Source organism: Chelonoidis abingdonii, chromosome 26 (assembly GCF_003597395.2).
Source record: "Chelonoidis abingdonii isolate Lonesome George chromosome 26, CheloAbing_2.0, whole genome shotgun sequence".
In the NCBI taxonomy this organism is placed as follows: Eukaryota; Metazoa; Chordata; order Testudines; family Testudinidae; genus Chelonoidis; species Chelonoidis abingdonii.
In genome coordinates, this window is record NC_133794.1 from 16,514,896 (window position 1) to 16,530,840 (window position 15,945).

At 59.3% G+C, this 15,945-nt stretch overlaps 1 protein-coding gene across 2 annotated transcripts in view; it reads right to left on the bottom strand.

Annotated features, from left to right (window-relative positions):
* Window positions 1–3,379: 3,379 nt before the first annotated feature.
* The window catches only part of RAPGEF3 (Rap guanine nucleotide exchange factor 3), a 66,072-nt gene continuing 53,506 nt past the window's right edge, over window positions 3,380–15,945 (bottom strand). For both annotated transcript variants that reach the window (XM_032783996.2, XM_032783998.2), the window contains 11 exons: window positions 13,870–14,016; window positions 11,174–11,271; window positions 10,573–10,698; window positions 10,263–10,444; window positions 10,018–10,108; window positions 9,233–9,283; window positions 8,471–8,558; window positions 7,632–7,696; window positions 6,919–6,973; window positions 5,179–5,247; window positions 3,380–3,740 (listed from right to left, as the gene is read on the bottom strand). In XM_032783996.2, the coding sequence (XP_032639887.1) occupies window positions 3,622–3,740; window positions 5,179–5,247; window positions 6,919–6,973; window positions 7,632–7,696; window positions 8,471–8,558; window positions 9,233–9,283; window positions 10,018–10,108; window positions 10,263–10,444; window positions 10,573–10,698; window positions 11,174–11,271; window positions 13,870–14,016 (1,091 nt within the window). In that variant the 3' untranslated portion in view covers window positions 3,380–3,621. The remainder of the gene's footprint in view (window positions 3,741–5,178; window positions 5,248–6,918; window positions 6,974–7,631; window positions 7,697–8,470; window positions 8,559–9,232; window positions 9,284–10,017; window positions 10,109–10,262; window positions 10,445–10,572; window positions 10,699–11,173; window positions 11,272–13,869; window positions 14,017–15,945) is intronic.

Below are 15,945 nucleotides of genomic sequence, written 5' to 3' on the forward strand. Positions count from 1 at the left end.
TCTGCCACTGAATCCTGGATGTACCCAGACAGGTACATGGCATTCATGGCATCCCCCATGCTCTACATGGTGCATATAGATCCCAGCGCGATCGCAGCAGAGCTGCTGGAGGAGTTACACCACTACTAGGGTCCAGCTCCCATTCTCACCATGTATCTGACACATCCATGTCTGGAGATGGTGCCCACCGGGCTGGGGGTATCCAGCTGTGGGCAGCTCCTGTTTCCAGTGGCTGTGTTAACAAGGTGGGTCCAGGGATTACTTCGCTGCTGATAAACTGGAGTCTTTCTCTGTACCAGACAGAAGTGCTTCAGGAGCCACCAGGAAAAGTCCCTTCAGTTCGAGGCACTGACCAGAGACCAGGCCACGTCTGTGCACAGCCTCAGCTTTATCCTCTCCGGCCAAGCCAGCGCACGACAGAACCCATCAGCCTACTGCTTCAGTCAGACACCTTGCAAGCTGTCCCACCAGTCTGCGCTGGCGAGCTGGCTTTCCCCCATGCAGCGAGCTGGGGCACTGAGTCAGGGACTGAGCCAATGGCAGGGCAGCGTGAGGAGGGGGATGAGAGCTCCACACTGGAGGACCCTAACAGCACTCAGTTCCTTCCATATGGCAAGCTCTGTTCCTCCTGGAGGAGCAGTGTGGACGTGCATGGTTGGCTGGTTCCTGCGGACTCACACACTTTGGGGTCTCCCATCCTGCCAAGCCACTCAAGGGGCCCTGTGAGACGCTGTACGGGATTGGGCACATGCTGCCATCCTGGAGCTCATCCCCCATGACCAACATCTTGACACCACCTTGTAGGCAGCTCCTAGTGGCAGATCTGCCCAGTCCCAGTGTGCAGGGTGGGTCAGTCCCTGAGCTGGGCGCTTGCCCTGGGCTGAGCATGGACATCAGCTATCCCAGTGCCCAATCCCCGATGCCTCTCCCCTGTGCAGCCAATCTGCTCTGGTTTAGCTCCCTGAGAAGTGAGTCCATCTGTGGGGGATCCTGGCCTGAAGAGGAGCAGGAGACCACGTGCCACGAGCCATCTAGGACAGATTCTGGGCTTGAGGGAATCACACTGCCCCTGGGGAAGAGTCCCAAGAGCACTGGCTCCCCAAAGGTGGCTGCACCCCCAGGAGATCCCAGAGGCCTAGATGAAGCAGGCTGTGAGTGTGCTCGGAGACAGCTGGCAAGGCCAGCACTGCCTGAGGATGGTCTGAGGAGACAGAGTGCAGCTAGGGCTGCTGAGACGGTCTCCTGTGCCATGGCAGCGCTGGGGCTGACCCTAGGACACTGTGCAAACACGAGGAGCCTGTGGCAGAAGTTTAAAAAGAGGCCGCTCATTGGGTTCAGTTAAGGCAGGTTCACACATCTGCCTGGAGACTGAGCTCAGGTGTCACTTGCTCTGGGTGAGGAAAGGGGGGCTGGCTTTCACCAGGCTGGAGGGTGGAAGTGTCCATGAAACACATCATTGTCACAGCTCACCCAACATGGTGCCCTTCCTGCAGCCCAGTGCTGTCTCCATAGCTATTCGTGGAGTCCTGAATCTTGTGGCAGCAACTGGCTAGCACAGACCACCAGGTGGTGCAGCCTGGCTGGTTTTTAATAAATATTTTTAAATGGCCAGCCCCTTGCACCCCCCTTGAACTGTCACCAGCAGGCCTGGGGGTCAGGTGCCAACAGCACTGACTTTAGTGAGTGCCCAGGTCAGAGTGGCTCCTCAGCTGCTCCCAGCCTGCTGCTGCCCTGAGCCCAGCTCTGCTCACCCATAAGAGCCTCCTGGCAGCTGCTGCCCCATTCTCGCTCTGTGGCTGAGCTCAGGTCCTGCTTGCTGCAGGATGCCTGGGCCTTAACTCCACCCTGCTCCCATCACCAGCAGAGCTGAAGGACAAACCTCCCCTCTGGCAATGCCTAAGTCCCAGCCAACTGGCCAGGACCCGGGGGAGGACTAGGTCATGCAGAGACAGGCTCTCCCCAAGCCTTCAGGCTGCTGGCCGCTGAGCTAGGCAGTCCAGGGCCTTGCTCCCAGCTGGGAGCCTTGACCTCACACAGCCAGTGAGGACCATGTTATCTGTAAGCAGTCTGCTGCTTATGTACCAGGAGCTGCAGGGCAACAGAGCTGAGGCAGGAGTTAGTTATAAGCCAAGAACCGTCCCCCCTACAGCAGGTGCATGGGACACCTCCTGGTGTCTCTGGCCCAGAGCGTGCTTGGCTGCACAGTCCAGCTACCCAGCAGGATGCCATTCCTCCTACATGCTACCCCCAGCACAGGCCGTGTTGGGAGGGAGTGGTGTCAGCACATGCCCAGGGCCACCTGGGGAAGAGGGAGGTATTCAACTTGTGTCATGGAGATGCTGGTGCCGTTGGGTTCCTCTTTCCTCTCCTGCTCTCTGGGGCATTGGCTGCTCTGTCCAGACCTCCCAGAGCCTTGGGCTGAGCCTCCTGTCAGGTACTAACTTAAGGAGGTGACTGAACATTTGGCTGAGGCCTTGCCCAGCCCCCTCAGCACTGGGCCCCCAGAACCTTGCACCCCTGTGCCCCACTGAGCCACAAGGCTGGGCTGGAGCGCCATGCCTGGGGCCCCCCCTGGCCAGCAGTGAGTTGTGTGGCCAGAAATCCTGCCTCTTCTCTCTGCAGCAGCTGGGGGAAGGGGGAGGGGGAGAGATTTTTATTCCCTGCTCGTGGAACTCGAATGAAGTTTCAATCCATCTTGGCAGTGGAGCACCAGCCGCCACCCCACGTGGAGCAGTCAGCACAGGCTCTCCGGCTCCTGCTTCCAATGGGCAGTCTTCTGAAGCCAGCACTTGCTAGTCACTAGTGGGCACAGTTGAATAGGGCCTGGTAACCATGCTGCTGGCACACACCATTTACCCCCCTGTCTACACTAGCATTTAGAGCCAGGCTGGTCGTTCTCCAGCATGGGCTAAGCTGGGCCAGGGGAGCCTGGGCCTGAAGGTATTCCACCTCCTCCAGTTTAGCCAGGGCTGGAGTGCCCGCTGCCTTGTCTGCAGGAGGACTCTAGTACGCTGGCTGGCACAACTTAACCCACCCCAGCTTCGCCCAGACAGGTCCAGCAGTGGATGCTGTAGCTAGGGCCCAGGCTCTCACGTGCCTGGGGGCTGTCCCCCTCTGCAATGGTGCTGGGGGCTCTTGAGCAGAGAAGCCGCATTCCCTCCTCCCCCCTTGCTGGGAGCTCCATGCTGGAGATGCTGCTGCAGGACCAGGAAGGAAAACATCCCGTATACAAAAAATACTTCTATTGTCGGTGGTGAGTAAAGCCAGAGCATCCAGCCCTTCTTCCCTCAGCCCTGCCCCTCCGTGTCTCTCTTCATATCATCATTGGGGCTGGCCCGTTACTGCTCCAGGCTCTAGCCAGCTAGCTCCAAGTCTGAGAGGAATGATGCGGCCCAAGTGGTCCCCAGTCCCGGCTGGGCAGGCGGTCTGGCAGATGGGCTGCAGTGGGGTCCCTCTGCAGTGGGGACTGTCGGAACACATGGCCAGCCCTCCCACAGGAGGTGGAGGGCATGCACAGCTGTCCCGTTGCAGCCAGGCAGGGGCAATGTGCTGGTGGGCTGAGGAGCGCTCCCCTTGGAGGTTCTAGCCTGGCCCCTCCTGCTCCACCCCTGGTCCCAAGCATCAGGACTCGAGTTCCCGGGAAAGCCGTGACAGCTCCTTCTGGTTGTCGATCACTTTCAGGTGCTGGAGGTAGGCCCGGGTGGAGGCAGGACTCCGCCTGCTCAGGGACTGCTCAGAGCCTGCAAGGAAACAGCCCCAGATCAGAGCAGGAGATGGGGTGGGACATTCTTGGCTAAAGCCCACAGCTCAGCACAGGCAGCTGTTCCCTCACTGCCCCACACCTTGACACTAGCCCTAGGGCTGTAGTGTTAGCCCAGTGTGGGGTAAGGAGCGGTAAGGGCAGGGACAGCTGGCAGCGCAGCTCACGCCTGGCTCTGGTGGGCTATGCAAAGAGGGAATTCAAAGCCAGGTCTGCAGGTACATTCCCACAAGTGACCAGTGGGAAAGGCAGGGGCGGTGCAGCCTCTGTACCCTCTAGGCAGGAACGTGCACAGGACTGGGAGCCAGGAGATCCTGTGTTTGATTCCCACCTGACAGACTGGTGCCAGGACAGTCCCAAGGTCCCAGGGTGAGTCAGTGGCAGAAGCAGCACCTGACTACCTGCCCAAGCGTAACTCCTCCGAACCCAGAAAGGAGAGGAGTGAGTGCAGGAGAGGACTGGGAGGCTGAGGCTGAATGACTGCCAGGCTCCAGCGGCTGCTCCCGTCCCTCTTGGAGCTGTGTCAGGTGGGTAAGTGGGGAGCTGGGCTGCAGTCAAGAAGCCAGCAGAATCCCAATCAAGCAGAATAGGGCCCTACATGCACAGGGGCTGGGCCCTCAGAACAGGAGGGGAGGGAGCCTAGGGCTATGCCCCCCGAGCTGCCTTGGAGACATCTGGCTCATGCCCGCCAGGCACGACTGGCAACCTCCTTTACTCCACCCCTTTCACCCTGGGATCTGCGAGTGAGCCAGTGTGGAGTGGGGCTGCTCCTAGGAGAGCAGAGAGGGGTCATTCCCTGAGCAGGAGGGCAGGCACCCTGGGAGCAGGTGCTGAAGTGAGTGGGGTCACCGCTCTTCCTCTTTCCAAGGGAGCAGCAAGAATGAGTGCGATGGTGCCACGACTCAGCACAAGGGTACCATGCCACGGCACAGTGGCAGACACAGCTCCTGCTGGCACAGGGAAGCCGGCCTTTGACTGATGCTGCAGAAGATCCCAGGGTCATTAGTGCAGGGACAATGAGGTCAGGGTGAGGGACTAACGTGAATGGAGAATGAGGGAACCCTGGCTGGAGAGGATGAATAGAACCAGCCCAGCTCAGGGGCTGGCCAGGTCCGCCAGCTATGGCCAAAGGCAGAAGCACCCCGGAATCTCCCCCCAACTGCTGTGGGTGGGCCTCCGCTTACGCTCACTCCCTTGGCCTGACATGCTTTCGTTAGCACAGGTGTGAGGTGGGAGCCCCACTGAGGGACAGCCAGTGGACGCGGCCTGCCCACACAAGGCCCCTGGTACAGCTAGACCAGATAGCTGAGCTGTATGACAGGCCATGAATGGGGAAGGGGCAGCACCCCCCACATGCTCCTACTCATCCCTCCCAGCAGGCTGCCCTCGTGAGGGGTAAGGAAGGTGGGGCTCCGTACAGGTGGAGATCCGCAGGGCCTGGGGGTCCTCCAGCTGGGTGGCACGACTCCGCAGCGGGGAGATGGGAGCTAGGAGGGGAGAACAGAACAGGATGTTAGGCACTCACAGCACATGCTTCCTGCTCCCATAAGCCCCCTGCTCCCCTACACCCTCCTCCCCCAACCTCTGCCCTCTTGCCCCAACGCATTTCCTACACATTTGTGACCCAACTGGCAGAGGGCACGGGGCTGCAGCGGGTTACAGAGCTCCCCAGTCTGATCTCTGCAGAGGGTGTCATGGGAGGCCTTACTTTTCACCTGTGTCACACTGATCATTGCAATCAGTGCAGAATGTATGTACAGGTCCTACGCCAGGAGCTATGCGTCTGTACGGCATATTATGCTCTTCAGGTCTGTGAGCTGGGGCTGGGCACCAGAAGATGATATGTTTCTGCCAGGCAGGAGGCGCCTGTCTGGCTGTATGTTAAGTGAGCACTATACACTTCACAACGAACACCTACTTCCAGTCCAAGCAAAATGCTAATCAAGTGCTTGCAAAGTCTCCAGGGGAGAGTCCAGCCCAGAAACACAAGCAGCAGGGAGGGGAGTACCCTGTTTATAAGTGAAGAAAATGGATAGTTGGAACAGTATCTGAGGGCACAGAGGTCCCCCAGGGGCAAGCTACCAGCATGTGTGTCCGATGAAGGGAGGATCCCTGTTAAACTTTGGGTGAGCAGGAGGCAAGAGAAGGCCGTTTGAGTTATTTTATATGTAACCCTTTGTTTCCATTAATTCCATCTCCTCCTTTGATCTTCGTTAAATTAACTCTGACCTGTTTGTACTACAAGCAGTCTCAGTGCTGTGAGCTGTCAAGCGATGTCCCTGGGGTGAAATGGGTAAGCTGGGGGGAAGTTCTGGGAGTGTCCCATGGATTCAGAGGGCCGGGGAGTTGGAGCGTGTCTGTCACTAACCTGCAGGGGGCAGTGGGGTCTGTGTGGGCCGAGGGGGTCATGCTTGTGCTGCCCGTGGCTGGTGGAACCAGGGAGTTGAGTCCGGCAGCAGGGCCAGCGCTTTCATATAGGTGGCCTAGGCAATCACCTAGGGCACCAGGATTATTGGTGGGTGGCGTTTTGCCGGAGGGGGCAGCAGGTGGCTCCGGTGGAGCTGCCGCAGTTGTGCCTGCGGACAGTCGGCTGCTCGCGTGGCTCCGGTGGACCTCCTGCAGGCACGACTGCGGCAGATCCACCGGAGCCGCAGGAGCAGCGCGCGGGGCGGCGAAATTGCCATGCACCTAGGGCGCTAAAACCGCTAGTGCCGGTCCTCCCCAGCAGGCACAGACCTGGCTTCCAACACTAGGGCAGGTGGTGGCAAGGTGCCTAACAGCTCTGGGTACTCCCCTCCTTGTCCCCCAACACCCTCTGCCCTCCTACTCCAATGCCCCCCATCTTCCCTATACGGTGCCTCCCTACTCACTTCCATGCCCCTGTACCCTCTTCTCTTAAATCCACTCTACTGGTAGTGACTACTGGGCTGTTTTTCGTAGAACCCCCACCCTGGCTGTAACCCTACAGGGCAGACCACAGTGCGGGGGGGGGGGGTGGCAAAGTGCCTGCTCCCACGGGAGCCAGAACTCGACCCACAGGAGACGTGACCTGCCATGGCCCCCATGCCCCGACTCGCTGCCTGTGTGATGCTGGCTGGCAGGTGACCTTCCCCAGGGCTGGGTGCTGGCCCTGACCACAGGCCCTGGCGCGCACTCACCGTACGTGTGGCTCTGGCAGTGGTGGATGATACGTACGGCCTTGGCCATCATTCGCTGCAGGCAAGGCACAGGGTTACTCACTGACCAGGGAGTGTGGCCCGATGCTCACACCGTCTCCCTCCCAGGCCAGGTAAAGCTCTTCCCCCTCCCACGACTTCAGAAGTCAAGTGCCTGCAAGGGGTGCGGGGCACAGCTGCCTCATCCAGCACATGCCCTCTGCCAAGGGCCTGTCCCTCAGCCAGGCAACCCCAGCAAAGGGCCATGGGGAACAGGGGCAAAATGTGCACAGCAGCCAGAACCCCATGATGAGGCACCATGGCAGGGCATCCCCTCTGCTCGGCTGGGGCAGCGCTGTAGGATGCGCAGGTGGGGCCAGCCACACCCTGCTGAGGAGCTGCAGTGGGACGGAGGAGCCCGTGGGCTGGGAATGGGTGAAGGAGACAGTCTCAGCCAGCCCCGTCCAGCCCCTGCGCACAGGCACTCTCAGCACTGTTGTCAGCCGAAGCCCCTCTTCCAGACAGGCCTGTCAGAGCACGAGGCCAGGAGCCAGAACACCTGGGATCTCACTGTGCCTCAGCTTCCTCCCTGGAAAAACGGGGCTCATGAGCCCCAAATGCATTAGTGTCTGTGCAGCACTTCACTTCACCAGACCCCCCCAGCCGCCGGGGAAGTGGGGCCAGCCGGGAGGGGTGACAGGTTCTGCCTGGCTCACCATCTTCTCAAAGTTGATGAGGTTCTCTGCCAGCGTGCGGTTGCCCTCGTGGATGAAGGTCATGTCTGCAAAGGGAAGCCTCAAAGTCAGTTCCCAGCCCCTGTGGCTCCTTCCACAGGCACCAGCTAACGCCTCAGACCATCAACAGAGATGGAGGTTCTCTGCGGCGGGGAGGCTGCTGACACTGAACCCGTGCTTGACCCATCCTTCCAATGCTGCTCCGTCCGGCAGGGCTCCCGCAGGGACTCCCCCACCTCCCACACCCCAGGGTTGGTAATAGACGCGTGGATTCAGAGCACCCCCAAGGAGCAGCCCGACAGCAGCCAAACCCAGTGTCCACTGGAGGCTTGGCCCCATGGCCAAAGAGATCAGGAGCTTGGGGGGCTGGAGCCAATTGCATACGATTGAATTCCTCAGTCCCTCCACCCTGTGGCATGGAGCCCCGGTCCCCCTGACCTATGAGATGGAGCCCTGGTCTCCCAACCCCACAGGATGGAGACCCAGTCCCCCAGCCCCACAGGATGGAGCCTTGGTCCCGTGGGACGGGCTCTGTGTCACTGTGAGGCAGTGCAACACTGTCCCCTTCAGCCATACTGCCCTGCCAAGTGAGGAGTCTCCTGAGCTTCTCCAGGGCATGTGCCTGGACTCAGTAGTGCCCCACTGCCTGCCCTCTCTGGGATGCTAGTGCCCAGGGGAACTGGCTTCCCTGGGAAGAAGGGGCCCCGATCCCTCCAAACCCACTGTGGGAGGAGGTCACTTCTGGAAACAGTTACTGCCCGGCCCTCTCAATTTCAGCTCTTTCGCCCTCCCAGGCTGAAATCCCTGAGTTGTTCCTGTACCTTTGAGAAGAAGGGGCACAAAGGGGATGATGGGCGGGGTCAGTTTGGCGATGGCCAGTCTGTAGACTCTGTGATTCCAGGAGGGGTCCTGGAAGGGGAAAGGGATTTCAGAGCAGGAGCCATTTCCTGGCCCCCGAGTGGTGCCTTTGCGAGGCCATGGCTGCAGGCTAAGCCCCCAGCAGGCCAGAGATCAGCTCCCCCAGCCACTAGCGGCCCGTGACTCACCAGGCCAGTGCAGCCCCTCTCAGCCTGAGGGAGCCCCCCTGCCGGAGGGTCACCTCGCCACCGCTGGGGTGGAGCACAGCTGCTATTTAGCTGTAGCTCTGGGCTGGAAGGGCAGGGGGCCACTGCAGCCAATTGATGCCACGGGGGATTTAGGGAGGCAGAAAGTCCTCACCCAGATGACGCTGGGCCAGCACCCCGGCTCACACCTAGTGTACCTGGGATCATTCGTGACCAGGGGGCTTAGCACAGCTCCTTTTGCAGTGCTCTGACACCATGAAGCAAGGGCCTGAGATGGAGCTCTCTAGCACTGCATGGGGGCTGCATGCAGCACGGAAGGGGGGGCGGTTCCCCTTCCTGCATCACCTGCACCACTTGCTGCCCCCAAAGGACCCCTCCCCCAGGCATTGCCCCAGCCCCACATGGCTTAGCTCCCACAGCTGGGTGGGCTGGGCTATGGGAACCTGCCTGGGGGTGTCTCCACCATCTGCAAGAATCATGTGGGGAAGTGAAGGTGCTGGCAAAGGGAGCCAAACTTACCAGCATACGCTCCAGCGCCGAGTGCAGCTTCCTGGTTTTATGCGGCAGCCTCTGTGTGTGAGACAGAGCAGGTGAGAGCATCCCCCGAACCCCAGGTGGATCCTCCAGCACCCTGCACCGGGACCCTCTCCTGCTCCTCACACAGGTGCCACGTCTCCTCCCTCATCATAAATCACAACAGCCCGCGTTCTCAGAGCCTTTGCCATGCTGGGGGCTGCATGGAGGCTTGACCCCTCGACTGCGCCTCCACAGCCAGGCCCTGGGCACCCAGAACTGCCTCCATTCCTGTGGGAGTTCCGGGTGTGAAGAAGGCAGGCTCCAGCCCAGAAACTAGACACAAGGATTGTTTCAGCCAGCACTGAGCTGCAGCCACCTTTGGGGTGGAACACAGGGCGTAGGGAAGGGAGTGATGAAGGAGTCTATATCTCAATAGGAGGGAGCTGAGCAGGATGAGCAGCAGTTGGATTTTGGCCAGGACACTCGCATTAACTGAGCCTGGGGCTCTGGTTCGGCCCATCGCCCAGCAACAGGTGAACTCTGCCTAGGCTGTTAGGAGCTGAGGGCCATGCTATCATTTCCCACGTCCTAGGGCTTGGGTGGACATCTCAGTCCAACGGCCTGGTGAGCTGGACATGCCAAATGGCCTCTTTCCTGGGACAGGCTCCTCCTCTGCCTGTCAGGGCCCAGCAGGGAGATGCTGATTTACCACTGGAGTTGGTCCCCTGGGGGAAGTTTCCCAGGCTGGATCTGACCTGGAGCAGCAGGGCCTGTGCCTTGGTCTGTACCTCCCAGGTCTTGGTGAGGCGACTCACAGCCGTGTTGCTCAGACCAAACATCACCGCGAAGAAGGAATTCAGGTTCTTCTGCTCCTTGAGGCTGAAATGGAAGATACAGTTACACGGGGGCTGGGGGCCAGCTCTCGGCCTAGATGACACAGCTAGCAGAGCAGGGCCCAGCGCCAGGCTGCCTCCATGGAGTGGGCTGGCTTGGGACTTCTGGAGGACGAGTTCCCTGCCTGCAAGTCACTCACTGTGCAGCCAGCTTAATGAACTTCCTGAGCAGCTGGGCCCGCTTGCCTGGCTCCACACAGAGGCAGAGCTCAGTGGCGATCCAGTACTGCAGCTCGTTGAAGCGCCGCATGACGCGCTCCAGGTTCGCCGTAGTCGCACTGGGAAACGTCTGCTGCCCAAAGATGTAATAGATCAGCTCCACCTTCAAAACACAAGGGCCAGGGCTCAGGGCTGGGACTGGACCCGCATCTCCTGAGAGCCAGCCCAGCACCTGGCCCACAGCCCCTCTGCTCCGACCTCAGGCTTATTGCTCCAGACATTGCCCATTACCTGGTGGACACTGCTGAAGAGGTTCCAGTCGTAATCCGTCAGCTGATTGGCCAAGTCCTTGGAGCTGATGAAGTCCAGGGTCTCTGAGGAGCCAACGATGGGCCCCAGCTGCTCGGGATGAGGGGTCTGGATAGAGGGGGAGCGAGAATGTCACACGCCCCCGTTTCCTTAGCCCTGCGTGCTCTGCATGGCCTGTGGGTGAGCCAGGCAGCTCCGGGCCAGAGCCCTGCTCAGCTCAGCGGGGAACCGGTAGATCTTAGCTGGCTGTGAACACCTAGGCAGCTAAGCAGACCAGCCACAGAGGCCAGACCTCAAACCATCTACACCAGGTCAAGGTGCGGCTTCTGCCGCTGGGCAGTCCTTGGGGGACACGCATTGCTGCCCAGGGCCTGTGTGCTGCAGTGCTGGGCCTGGGGTCTCCACGCCCCGTAACAACCAGTTCCCAGCTCTGAGTGTCTCTGATGATGAGCAGCAGCCCCCAGGTGGTGTGTGTGCTGGACCAGAGCTCGTGGGATGGAGTCTCCAGCCCTTGGCAAAGAGAGGGGCACAAGGCTCGCCTGGCCCCCAGCCTAGAACCCTGCTCCCCCCGCCCAGCCCTCACCAGGGTGTGCAGCTCTTGGATATTCACAACAAAGAGTCTCTCATTCAGGCCCAGGGATGTGTACACGCCGATGGTGTCCATCTGCAGCCCCACTTTATCTGTGAGAGAGAAAGAGAGCGCGAGCCTGTTGGAGAGCTACTCCCGCAGTGGCCACCAGGCGGCGGTGTTTGCACGCACACCAGCCACCAGGGACCAGCATGTTCCCGCAGGGACCAGCATGTTCCCGGAGGGGGCAGCCAGCCTCACTGCCCTGGGGCACAGGGGAGACATGGGGCAGTCCAAGCCTAGGCAAGACTGGTCCCTCCGGCATCCCCCTTGTCCCCAAGTGAATTCACAGGCCTGTGAGGAGGGCATGCCAATCCCACAAACCTGTAGAGCCAGCACTGGGCTGCGGCAGGCGGTGCCACACAATGACAGTGCACCAGGGACCACACTGGCTGCTGCATGGGGCACCTCACTCCCTGCAGCTCGATAGCGGACAGGCTCAGGGTGTAGGATTTGGAGGTCTCTGCAGGACATGGATCAGCCATGCAGCCTGAGTCTCAGCCCAGCTCTGCCCCTGAGATGCAGTGTGGTGTCTGGGCCACGCGGGAGCAGGAGCAGCTGCTGCCACTAGAAAAGCATCACCCCCTCTGGGTCAGTATGGGCAGGGTGAGCCTCAAGGAAATCCTCGCAGCCTGAGGGGTAGCGGAGAGGGGCAGCTGCAGCATGGGGAGAGGGGCCAAGTGTCACTGCTGCAGAAAAGGGGTTGGGCAGGTGAACAGGCCTCCAGATGCTCGGCAGACCCAGACACTGCCTAAAGTGAGTGTATCCCACTCTCCCAGCCCCATTACTGCCCCCTCTTCACTCTAGCTGCTTCAGGGACACCCTGGGGGGCAAGGACATGGTGCCCCAGAGCAGATGGGGGGGGGTGAGGGGTGGATGTGCAGCCCCAGTGCAGCTGGAGGGGGAGGGGTGAGGACATGCTGCCCGAGTGCAGCGGGTAGGGGAGGCTGGGGGAGGACATCCTACCCCAGTGCAGCTGGCGGTGGAGGTGAGGGGAGGACATGCTGCCCCAGTGTAGCTGGCAGGGGGAAGTGGAGGGAGCATGTGCTGGCCCAATGCAGCTGGTGGGGAAGGTGGGGGGAGGACGTGCTGCACCAGTGCAGCTGGGGGGGAGAGGAGGTAGGATGTGCTGATCCTGTGCAGCTGGAAGCGGGAGGTGGGGGGAGGATGTGCTGTCCTAGTGCAGCTGGCGGGCGGGGGGGGGGAGTGGGGAGGATGTGCTGCCCCAGTGCAGCTGGCGGGGGGAAGTAGGGGGGAAGATGTGCTGCCCCAGTGCAGCTGGCAGAGGGGAGTGGGGGGGAGGATGTGCTGCCCCAGTGCAGCTGGCAGAAGGGAGTGGGGGGGGAGGATGTGCTGCCCCAGTGCAGCTGGCGAGGGAGGTGAGGGGAGGATGTGCTGCCCTAGTGCAGCTGGAGGCGGGGGGAGGACGTGTTTCCCCAGTGCAGCTGGTGCGAGGGAGGCGGAAAGACATGCTGCCCCAGCGCAGCTGGATGGGGGAGATAGGGGGAAGATGTGCAGCTGGCGGAAGGAGGGGGACAATGTCGGGGAGGACATGTCGTCTGAATCATTCCCCTCTATTCAGCATTGGTGAGGCCTCATCTGGAGTACTGTGCCCAGTTTTGGGCCCCACACTACAAGAAGGATGTGAAAAACTGGAAAGAGTCCAGCAGAGGGCAACAAAAATGATTATGGGGCTGGAGCACATGACTTATGAGGAGAGGCTGAGGGAACTGGGATTGTTTAAGTCTGCAGAAGAGAAGAATGAGGTGGGATTTGATAGCAGCCTTCAACTACCTGAAAGGGGGTTCCAAAGAGGATGGATCTAGACTGTTCTCAGTGGTGGCAGATGACAGAACAAGGAGCAATGGCCTCAAGTTGCAGTGGGGGAGGTTTAGGTTGGATATTAGAAAAAAACTTTTTCACTAGGAGGGTGGTGAAGCACTGGAATGGGTCACCTAGGGAGGTGGTGGAATCTCCACCCTTAGAGGTTTTCAAGGCCCAGCTTGACAAAGCCCTGGCTGGGAAGATTTAGTTGCGGTTGGTCCTGCTTTGAGCAGGGGGTTGGACTCTTGAGGTCCCTTCCAACCCTGATATTCTATGATTCTATGATGCGCTGCCCAAGTGCAGTTGGTGGGAGGAGGCGGGGGGAGAACTTGCTGCTCCAGTGCAGCTGATGGGGGGACATGGAGAGAGGATGTGCTGCCCAAATGCAGCTGGAGGGGGAGAGGTGAAGGGAGGACGTGCTGCCCCACTGCAGCTGGTGGGGAAGGGGGACGATACGCTGCCCCAGTGTAGCTGACAGGGGAGGTCGGGGGAGGATGTGCTGCCCCAATGCAGCTGGCAGGGGAGGTCGAGGGAGAACATGCTGCCCCAGTGCAGCTGGCAAGGGAGGTCAGGGGAGAACGTGCTGCCCCAGTGCAGCTGGCAGGGGAGGTCAGGGGAGGACGTGCTGCCCCAATGCAGCTGGCGGAGGAGGTCGGGGGAGGACATGCTGCCCCAGTGCAGCTGGCAGGGGAGGTCGGGGAGGACATGCTGCCCCAGTGCAGCTGGCGGGGGAGGTCAGGGGAGGATGTGCTGTCCCAGTGCAGCTGGTGGAGGGAGGGGGGAGAATGCACTTCCCAGCTCCCGCCAGCACCACACCACTCACTCACCCCCTGCTGAGTTGACCTTGACCAACATGCATTCGCCATGCGCGCCCTCCTGGCAGGCGAGGGACTGGAGCACGTCGCGCACAGAGGCGTTCACTGGCAGCACCACGGTGAGGCAGGAGTGGTCAGCTCTGTAGATGTCATAGGGCACTGGGGAAGGTAGGGAGCACGTTAGTGAGATCCCCCTGGCCAGGATCCAGCCAGCCAAGGGCACAGGTGATCCAGGATCCTTGGGCAGGGAGCCCCATTTGGGGGCAGGTTTGAGCTGTGAACTCATTGGGAGACAGACTGGGGCCCCAGGGCACAAGCCCTGCCTCTAGGGTGTGGGGGCCACTGTGTTAGGGAGTCTGCACCCCACACACTTCCCAGGGTGACTGTGTCTAAGGGGAGGTGTGACACTCTACCCTAAAGCAACACCCTGGCACCCCATATCTACCATGGTGATATAATTCTGATGTGTTTTGTAAAAAGTCTGCCTTGCGAGGTACCATTTCAAAAGTCTTGATCTGTTGAACATTAATATCTTGTTGGATTGTCTGTGGTATCGTTGTATATGAAGTTATGATGTTTTGCTATGTGTGTGTTATTGAAATATGTAGTGAGCTTGGGAACTCCTGCAAGCAGCCTTTCAGATACAACAATGGAGAAGCTAGACAGCGTTGATGGCTCAGTAAAGGGAATCCACTAGAGTTGCCTGGCGTCCACATTCCAGAGAACAGGAAAAACTTTTGTCCTCCCCGCGATGTGTGTCCAGGATTCATGGCAGACAAAGCAGCCTCTGAGGCCTGGGAAATGCCAGGGCACCGCTAGTGCGGCTGCTATTTAAGGGGCCACCTGACATCAGTGCCTCCTGGAGCCCCCACAAACCACTCCAGCCAGAGCCACCCAAAGCCTGCACCCTGACCCCCCTCCCGCGTCCCAACTTCCTGCCCCAGCTCAGAGCCCCCTCACACACCCAAACTCCCTCCCAGAGCCTGCACCCTGCATCCCTCCTGCACCTGAACTCCTTCCCAGAGTCCACATCTCCCTCCCACACTCCTGGAGCTTCCTCTTGCACCCTGAACCCCTCATCCCCAGCCCTACCCCAGAGCCCACACCCCCCAGCCAGAGCACCCACACCCCACATCCCAACCTTCTTCCTCAGCCTGGTTTAAGTAAGCGAGGGTGGGGGAGAGTGAGCAACAGAGAAGGGGGGGCAGGGGAAAGGGGACAGGACAAGGGTGTTCGGTTTTCTGAAATTAGAAAGTTGGCAATCCTAGAATCCACATTACCATTAGCTGTGTACAATGAAGCCTTCTCAAAGGGGGCAGGTAAACAATGGACACTTTTTGACTCTCATCATAGCAAAAGATCTTTCCAGCAAGCTGGAGGAACCTATAAATGGGGGAAGTGACATCATATCACTTGTCCTCACTCCCCCCACAACTCAACACTTGGAAACAGGTCTGAAGAAAAAGACTGAACGGAGGAGGTGGTTCCAGGCTGAAGGGATTTCTTGCCCCTGTATGGAAGACCTGTGACCTGCTTGTATTTTCTGTCAGGGTGAAACACAGCTTGATTCAAATCCTGTCTAGTTAATAGAACTCAAATTGCGAATTTGTTTTATTTCTTAGGTAACTAACTTTGATCTGTACGCTCACTACTTATAATCACTTAAAATCTATCTGCAGTTAATAAATCTGTTTTATATTTTTTACCTAAAACAGTGTGTTGTTTGAAGTGTAAAAGGAAATGTGCTCAGGAGCAAGGACAGGTGCACGTCCTCTCCACACTGAGGGAGGGACACTTACACTGGTCAGGCTTCTGAGCAGGGCAAGACAGTACAGTTCTGGCACTCTAGGCTGGGGAGCGGGGGGAATTTCCCAGAGCCTCTCTGTTGTTGGTTCATGGGTAGCCTATGAAAGCATTCATGTAACTCAGCTGGATGTGTCCCTGCTTGTGAATGTCTGTGTGAGTGCAGGACCTGGAGGGGTTTGCAGCTTGTCACATAATCACAGTGTGAGAGGGAGCCCAAGTTGGCAAGACAGAGGTCTCAGCAGTACCCTAATTCTGGTTGCACCCTTGAGAACGCATCACAGA